At 41.6% G+C, this 9,280-nt stretch overlaps 2 protein-coding genes across 3 annotated transcripts; both read right to left on the reverse strand.

Moving 5' to 3' along the window:
* Window positions 1-354: 354 nt before the first annotated feature.
* On the reverse strand, window positions 355-4,990 carry dynll2a (dynein, light chain, LC8-type 2a). 2 transcript variants are annotated; one of them, XM_020620714.1, is made up of 3 exons: window positions 4,815-4,990; window positions 4,163-4,318; window positions 355-2,208 (listed from the first exon to the last, which is right to left on the reverse strand). In XM_020620714.1, the coding sequence occupies exons 2-3, from the start codon at window positions 4,292-4,294 to the stop codon at window positions 2,071-2,073; spliced, it is 270 nt and encodes an 89-aa protein (XP_020476370.1). In that variant the 5' UTR covers window positions 4,295-4,318; window positions 4,815-4,990; the 3' UTR covers window positions 355-2,070. The 2 variants fall into 2 exon arrangements, with proteins under 2 accessions (XP_020476370.1, XP_020476372.1); XM_020620716.1 differs by lacking the exon at window positions 4,815-4,990 and adding an exon at window positions 4,743-4,814.
* A 388-nt stretch (window positions 4,991-5,378) lies between these two features.
* Window positions 5,379-9,280, reverse strand: srsf1a (serine and arginine rich splicing factor 1a). The gene is given in 5 exon segments (XM_020620713.1): window positions 5,379-6,833; window positions 6,835-6,912; window positions 7,086-7,258; window positions 8,047-8,225; window positions 8,843-9,280. Coding segments are annotated over 5 exon segments (735 nt in total). The 5' UTR covers window positions 9,031-9,280; the 3' UTR covers window positions 5,379-6,716.

Consider the following 9,280-nt stretch of genomic DNA (forward strand, 5'->3'; position numbering starts at 1 on the left):
TGTATCATTAAAATGTCCACAAACATCATTTATTTCCTGCCAAAATATCCATTCTTGCAGTACAATAGTCACTTATTACATTTTATGGTTTTTATGATTCTTTGGGGAAAAATTGTAAACAACTTTTATAAAGTACACAGTGACTTCAGACACAATGCGTTTGATTACATTTATATTTTTCCCTAACCCCAATCTCTGGTCTGACAGATGTGCACTTTGTACAATCACCTAAAACATACTTGCTGTTACAGTTTAGTTGTATATACAGTAAATGCAATTGCTTGAAAACTGCACAAATTTTGCTGTCAGACATCCAATATTCCAGTGGTCTCAGCACAAAAAGGCCACAGTGTAATAAGTCAACAATTAGTTTATATTTTATTGAGTTTTTATATTTTTTGGTAGTGCAGCAACCTACTGGATAATTCTAATGAAGTGCAATTGTACTCAAGCCGGTTACAGTTGAGAGCAATGACAGGCACACATTTTGTGTAAATTCAACAGCATTGGAACGGCTCCTACATATACACAGCAAAAATACATGCCAGAGGAAAACAATACTAAATCAATTCACATTAACAATAGTTAGGAAGACACCCCTTGAAAACAATCCAAACACTTGAGAGATGCACACTTCGCCCATAGCTGGAATATGGGCGGCAACAACGGAGCAAACATTCAGTCTTAACACAGCGAGAATTATGTGGTGTTGACTCTAAGACTAAATGTCTCCAACCTGCAATTCCAACAAACATATATCATCACAATCCAGACACTGTGCATTGCCATTTCAATTGTATTGACATGACAAAATGAAAATCCCAAATCAGAGTGCTAGACAAGAGGTACACCTGCTTGCAGTTGCTGTAATTCCCACCTCCAAATGCTTTGTCTTCCCTGCATGCCCGGCGATGCGAAATTAAAAGGCCGGGGACAATATAACAAAATAAAACTTGAAAATATCAAGCACATAAGATGACACAACCATCTGAAACACAGGTGTGTTGTAACCGTGTTAGATGCAGATGTTCTTATCTAGATCACCTTCCTAATGTTGCTTTATAGCAATTATTGGGACAAGATACAAACCAGCCCAATATCTACAAACTCAAAATGAAACAATTCTAATTATTTAGCCCCAAGATGAGCCTTTGCGTGTGTGTTTGTGTGTGTGTGTCTGATGACAGTTAAAGCACGCGTGGTTATTATCCTCCAAACATGCAGAAACCGGAACTAGAAGATTCAAATATAGGTAGGCGAGTTGGTAGATTTTGGTAACCAGTCTGTAGAGTTAATGCTCAAACATTACAGGTCAAGGTCTGTGCGTGAACTTTATTTTGTTCACAGTGAAAATATAAGCGCTGACAAATTGGAAATGCTTTAACTGGCTTGTGTTGGTTCCAAAGTGTGGCGGATGTTGACATCTTTTCTGAAAGCAGCTGCTATAATTTCACTTCTGTTAGAGGTTTGTTTTAAACCCAAATTGAAAATGAAAGTTTTGAATACACACACATCTCCAGACAACATAAATCACTTAAATTAGTAAGAGTGATAAAAAGAACTCACACTGTCTGGATAAAGTATGTCTGTGCTGTAAAGTAACTCGTAATAAGAAGAGCCTGACAGTTTTACCCCATTAACCAACTTTCATGATCAGGAGTTAAAATCTTGGTAATGAATTGTTAAAGTGGTGCACGCAGTATGATTTTACCATCTAAACCAACAGATGGAGTCTCATAACAGGGTCTGGCAATGCCACTTGTGAAGGAAAGCAGATGCACCACTACATTCTACAGCTTTCCTTTATTATACAATCAAGGGCCACGTTGAAATGTTTTACAACCTAGAATTTAACGGCAACAAAATCTACTTCAGTTGCACTCAATTGGCAACTATCAAAAAGTAAACTTACTGTAACATACATATTAAATAGTGTATAGTCCATGCAACTGAGCACGGCCGGTTTTGCATCATTATGGTATGTTGTTATTAGTGTATGGGAGACGTCAGCCACCAGTGCATTTCCGATTTAGGTTCAGGGAGAAAAACTCGACACCCATCAGAAACTTCTCAGCCAGACTTGAAGAGCAAAATAGCCACTTGGCCCAAGTAGAAGTAAATGAAATGCTTTGTCTCGTGGGTGACGTAGCTGCCAAAGTTCCTCCCGACAATGCAGTGCCAGGTGGGGTTATACTTCTTATCAAACTCCTGAAAGGTAAAAAAAAAAAAAAGAAAAAACAAAAACAACAGGAAAATCAATACAAAATCAAAATCCAGAACCAATAGCAGCAATCTACAAATCCTGTCATATATGTATATATAAAATGTAGAGTCCACCAAAGTAATGTCTGCAAACAACCTACATTTGTATTACCATTTAACATGCCAATCAATTTCTCAGTTAAATTGATAGTTTGTGTTGAAAAGGTCTAAAAATAATTTCAAATGGCTATTATTTCTCAGTGCTGAAATCATCAAACTGCTTGTTTTATTTGATCAAGTCTAAAAAAAGATACTAAGTTTGCATTCATAAAAAAAACAAATGTAAAACCTATTCATTGACATATATCACTTTAATTGCCTGACTTAGACCTTCAAGTTGAGAAATGAGGGTAGGCCTGCATAAAACACATTTAAAAAAGATTAAACAGGCCTACAAGAGCCCACGGCATGCTTTTCTGACTTAACTACAATGTTACAATGATGAATTATCATCTTTAATGTGACTAAAAGCTCAAAAAACAAGGTGTAGCTATGTTGTTGTACTTGTATGCAGAAGCAACCTGGTTTATACAATTCTAGTGATTTCTTGCTCGCAAGACTTTTTTTTTTTCCAATGATGTAAAGTAATACGTGATAGTTTAAGGATTTCCTTGAATGGTCATATTCTCCAGGCATTCATGTGAGCTTGCCTGACATCCACTGGTGCCATCGTGAAATAGTAATTTTTCAACTACACCCAGTTTTGTGGATATATTTTACCTCCTGCTACACTGGGACCAGGAAGGTTGGAAAAAAAATACAAGGCCTGAGGTTAATGCATGTCTGAGAATGTTCACGAACAGCGACTCACTGTTTTACCTGACCTGGTCTAACATGGTGTGAATGGAGTGGCTGGAAACCTACAAACAGCCGGCCAGTGAAGCACCCTGTGGCGGTGAATGCTCAGCTGACCAACCCTGGATTCCCCAGAGCACAGTACCTGTTTGTTTCGACTGCTTGAGGCCAGTGCGTCTGCTGCATGTGATGTGTTGCTGGTTGGCAAGAGGATTCTAACGATCCATAATGTTATTGTCGGTGTTACACTACCTGTGGTAGTATGATAACGTATGTGGTCACCTGTAATATGAGGGATTTATGGGGGAAGACACAATCACGTTTGGTTTTACAGTGCTTGCAACTACTTGAAAGGGTGTGATGTTTCCACTACTCGGTGGGACTTAAGGTAAATTTTTTATTTAAAAAAAAGTTGCGCGCCTAAATGCATTGTTTCTGTAGAGAATTGTTGTAAGGCTGGGGAAGTTACTATGTCTGCATTATTCCAGTTAAAATATAGTTTCTCAATTACCTACTTTTAGAGTGTCACACATCTTTTACAGTATATACCCCATATTCCGCTGTTTACCTATCCATGGAGGAGAAATTCAAATTAATTAATGTACTTGCAGTTCGTAGTTCTGTTCACTTTCAAATTCTGGCTCGAACATGTCAGGCAGGATTTGAGGTACAGGTCACTGTGGAAAACATAGCTCAGTTGCCCATGGCTTTTTGTTTATATGCTGTTTTAGTTTCCTGACCTGCTTAGCAGGAGTTGTGCGCATTCACGGCCTATCCTCTTGTTTTCAGGAGGAGGCTCTCTGGTTTTAATAAATAATTAGACTATTTGGAGTTATGATGGGTGCAAAGCTAATATAGAGGTACCCAAAATTAAAAATTAAATGGTTGGAAATAAGCATGCCACGGGCAATTTAGAACTTCCTTTTGGTGTCTGGTCAACATGTTCGTAAACACGGTGCATTGGGAAGACTTGAGGACTCCATGACCTCCTCCTGACTAAGGCCCTGATCACAAGAACCCTCTTCACAATGGTCAAAAATGGATCTGATAATTAAAAAAGACTGCAGTTGCTCTCGGATCAATTCATGGACCCGTCCTGTCTCACCTTCTTGATGTAAGCTGCAATGTCCTTCTCTATGTTATACTTCTCCATGGCCTGGGTGGCACAGTCCACGGCGTCCTGCTGCATGTCCTCGGACATATCTGCGTTCTTGATCACAGCTTTCCTGTCGGTCATGGTTGAGGATGGTGATGATGATATCTGCCGGGTAAGAAAGCACATTCACTCAGACGTACTTAACTGAAAATGAACACCGCACGTGGTGGTGATGTGGACGGTTTAGGCCAGCCGAACCACTACCAGCCTCAACTCGCATTTGGCAAAGCGTTTTCTATCATTTGCACTGATTCATAGTCGCAACTTATGCTTGTGTGCATCTGTGCATTTTCATAACTAGATGACGAACTGAGCATTGCACGGATTGATTGCGAAACCTGATCCAGGTGGAGTTAAATTACTTAGCAAAAATCACTTTATGATAAAAGCAGCTTCTGCTTCAGGAGACCAGAACTATAACAATGTATCTGTTTAACTGTCCGCTCAGAATCACTGGTTGTGAACCTCTGATAATATAGTCCAAATGTCTAACCAGTCCAAATTAATTAAGACATACATTACAGCTCACCACAGTAAGAGAAAGTAGAACCAGAAAGATGTCTAGACATGCAAGTCAGCCTTTTCTACAGCAGGAACTCACCTTCTCTTGAACCGCCTGAAAACACCTCTTTCCAAAAATCAGTATTTTACCCAGCGAGTGGGAGGCTCAGATGATGTTGCGGCTAATTGCTTTTTTAAGATTTACACAATAGGCATGTAGGTAGGTTGGCTCTCTGCTGTGCTCTCTCCAGCAGGTCCCCGCCCCTCTGCCGCATGCTGCACCCTGCCATTGGCTGCGCCGTAGCTTCACCGTGCGGCGCACGCGTTTTTCTCCAGCTCCTGTCTGCCGGCATCTTATTTCATCCCACAATGCATCATTCACACTACACGCACTAACTGTGGGGCCTGGAAGGAATGGACACATTAGCTGTAGACATCACTTCGCTGTGTGCAGGGCTTCTCTTCAGTCACCTGGATCACTTGACTAGCATGATGGTTGGTACTGAAGGACACAGCCTCATTTCCTTTAAAAGCCCAGTGCAGAAGCAACGTGCTGGGCTGTAGCTGTGTCAAAGATAAGGTTGTTTTTTCCATTAACTTATACATCCTAATTATACAAAACTTTTTTTTTTGTTTATGAATCAAATAAAAACAAACTAAAGTGTCCTTGTTTGAAAGAGTTTTATTGAAAATGCTAAGAGAAAAAGTGAGATTAAGCAAAAATAAAAACATAGAAACTACTCCCAAATAACCCCCCTCCCCAATCTTCCCAATTTTTTAAATTCCTTCATACCAGGCATCTACGATTCCATCCTTTGATCCAACTTCCTGGTCCTCAGTTTCGTTTCTTGTAAAATAAAGCCATAATCACCGAAAAACTTTAGGCGGGGGAGGGCCTAATAAAAAAAAGTTGCTCTGGGGCTCCGCATTAATTAGTTCTGAAATCAACTCATCTGAATCCTGGAAAACTGATCCCGTTCCGAGCATCCATCCTTGCCTATCCCTTCCCTAAATCGATCCACTCATCCAGCTCCAAGGATTGGGATCCACTGAGCCACTCCTCCAATCAAAACCTTGAAATACCAGGAAGAAAATCAGAGGCAGACCGTTAGAATAAAATGTCAAGGTTTTGGGGCCTAATTTTTTTTTCCATGTTGAGCACTCATGTCAGATCAAGAAAAAAATGCCACTGAGCACAAAAACCATCACTCCCTGAAGTTAACATTTGAAGACATTTACATCTGAAGTGGAGCACTTCTGCATCAAAGTAGTGACTCAGACTTTAACATCTGACAGCAAAGATGTTACACTCACATCACAACACTTGATCTAGCACTGCTCATTCTGTTACAGGCCAGAGTAGCATGTTAAAAACTCTATATATAACAAAGTACAGCACATTTGGCTTGGTTAATTATGACATGCATGATATGGCAACCGATCAAAACGTTCAACTTATGGAATATGAAGCGTACCATTGCCTCGATTGCCTGATTGCTCCTCAATTAGATGTCCTATCCTGACCATACAAATGAAATGTGCTCCACAATGGTTTTATTCCAAATCACTTTAATCCTTCTCTTCAGATGTCTAAAGGAAGACACAAGGGTAAAAATACAGTTAAGCACTGGGCTCCCCGTCCAAACAGCCCACCCCACATACCCAAAGAGAAAAGCTATTAAAAAAAAAAAAGTCTTAATTTTGAATACTTGCAAAAACATTGAGTGCAGCTAATGACAACTCAACATTTTTGAAGTTAACAACACATTTTCTAATGTTGCAAAAACTGAGGACAGAGAGAAGGAGAGAGAGGGGGACAAGAACAAAAGGACAAAGCAGCTGGAGAAGGTGGGGGGTAACATCTACATACCAAGATCATCCATAAGGACATCAGGGCATGAAATGCAGAAATGAAAATTCAACAGCTGACATCTGGAGAAACTTAAGAGGTAAAAACAGGAGGGTATACACCAAAAGGGCAAATCATTGGTGGTAGAAAGGTTTAGGAACGGGAGCGAGAGCGGCTGTGACGAGGTGAGTAGCGGGGTGATCCTCTGCCACGGCCACGGGAATTGCTGCGGCTCCGGCCGGGGCCGCGGCCTCGGGGCCCCCCCCCCCCCCCGGCTGCGGGAGCGTGATCTTCCATAACTTGGGCTGCGGGGACCATCTAATTTCACACGAATGTACGCAGTCTCTCCCTGGCGAACACAAGAGAACTTGACATTGAAAAGACAACATTCCTGCCTATGGTGGGATATACCACAGATGGCAAAGAGGGCCAGGTTAGCTTAAAACATGTAGCATTTCCTGAAGTACTCACCTTGACATGGCAAAGAAACATTGTCCATGACAGTAAAATCAGTACACATACCTCATGTGAGCGGAATTTGGTGTTGTCCAGCTTTCGAACGGCATAGGTCATGTCTTCTTTGCGCACAAATTCTACAACCCCGGTTCCATCTCTGTAAACATCGGCATAGCATACATCGCCTGCCTCACGCATATGATCCTTCAGGTCCTGCCAGCTGCCGCTCTGAGGGAGCCCTGAGAAACAGATTGAAAAATGAACTAGGTAATACATCGTAATCTATGTGCAGGCACATTAGAACTGCAAGACTAAGTTGTCTCACCAAATGGCAGATGTAATTCTTAGTGACAACCATTCCATATTAATACATAACATGCTATATTAGAAACAGTTACATATACTTTTTCCATTCTTACATCTAGGGCAATCCTGGTCCTCAAATTCCGCTGCCCTGCTTGTTTTCCTACTATTCCTTCCCTACCTACTGCTGATTAACTGGATCAGGTGTGTTCAGTCAATCAGAAGCTGAAAGATACAATCTTAGATGAAGGTGGAGTGAGGAAAGAAAGTGAATTGGTATCTTCTAGCTTCTGACTGACAGAATACATGATTCAGGTAATAACCATTGGGTAAGGCAGGGATAGTTGGAAAACAAGCAGGTCAGCAGCCCTCGAAGACAGGGGACTGCATACCCCTGGTCTACCCCACTGTTAATACATTAAGTCCCAACAAACCATATTTCAAAAGCAAATGCATCAAATTAAAAATAATTAAGCAAATTCAAAGTATGTGTCCAAAATAAATGTGGTAAACAAAAGTTTTTACAATATCCCTATGTCTGCCTAGATAGACAATGCTTAAAATATTTTATTGTTCCAAATGTAGAGTACAGTTAAAACGGAACTCACAGTGGGCTAATCACTAAAGAATTTGCTCTAGAAAGATGCACCAGAGGGCAATGCAAGAAATAGCACGTTATAATGGTCGATATTATCTTTATAGATATGACGGCGATTTATCTTACCTGACACAACCACCCTGTACTCGGAGCGTCTGGATGGAGGCCCGTATCTGCCTCTGGGAGCTCCACTGATGCCACCAAACCCGCCTCTGGAGCCCCGGCCGCTCCGAGGGAACTCCACACGCAGTCTGTAGCCATCATAGTCATAACCATCACGCCCATAGACGGCATCGTCAGCGTCCCTGTTGACAAAAAGCTTACAGCGTAAACCCCAACACACCCAGGGCAGCGAGGTGTATCATACACATGCAGAGAAAATGCAGTCCCGGGCGGCGTCCGCCATGTTAGCTTCATCAAGCTAACGTTAGCTAATCCCCTATGCAGACGTGCCCGCCACTAACATTAAAGCAATCTGGTTTCGAATTGTTTAGATAAACGAAAGCATTTGTTCTCAGTCGTTGCAAGGAAACAGATGTGCGCCGAATAAATACTGCACAACAAATGGTGACATTGTAAATGTAATGACTATGGTTTCTCATCCAACATTAACTTACAAGCCGGAAACAAAGCGAAGTGGATGTTCAGTGTTAACGCAACAGTGAGAACGCAGTGCAAAGAAAAGCATAAAATGTTGTTGCTAAAGTGTATAAGCGAGTTGCATCTTTACTATGACCAAGGAAAACAAGTCGAAACCGAGAGAGCACACACCACGTTGCGGAGAAAATAGTACAGTCAACCCAGCGAACAGTCTGAGTCCTTGAGTTATATGCTAGGACACGAGTTACTTAGCCACGCAATGGCGCTGCCGTGGGCCTATCAGGAGGATAACGTTAGCAGTTAGTTAACGCTAGCCCCTTACCTCGGGTCTTCGAACTCAATAAAGGCGAAAGGCGGCCCTCCTCTTCGGTTCTTCAGGTCGATGTCTCGAATTGTTCCGTATTTGTAAAACACGTCCTCCACATCTTTTGTACGAATATCAGGGGGCAGGTTTCCCACATAAATTCGGCAGTCGTTGTTCCCAGCAGGGCCTCGCACAACACCCGACATCGCTGCTGCTTAAGCTAACTGTTTGTGTATTGCAAGATTCTCAATAGCTGGCGGAGTCCCACCGAGATCAGACTTCAAGTGGTTGCAAATTGTCGATCAAAAAGGAGAAAAACCAAAAAATGCACCGTTATATGTCACAATCTTCGACTACTTTCAGTATAGAGAACGCACTCGCCACGGCGGACAATGCTCCTGTTTTTCTCCAGGAACCGCACTCCGTAACCGGAAACAATGTAGTCAGAACGCATAC

Source organism: Monopterus albus, unplaced genomic scaffold, assembly GCF_001952655.1.
Source record: "Monopterus albus unplaced genomic scaffold, M_albus_1.0 scaffold246.1, whole genome shotgun sequence".
Classification (NCBI taxonomy): Eukaryota; Metazoa; Chordata; class Actinopteri; order Synbranchiformes; family Synbranchidae; genus Monopterus; species Monopterus albus.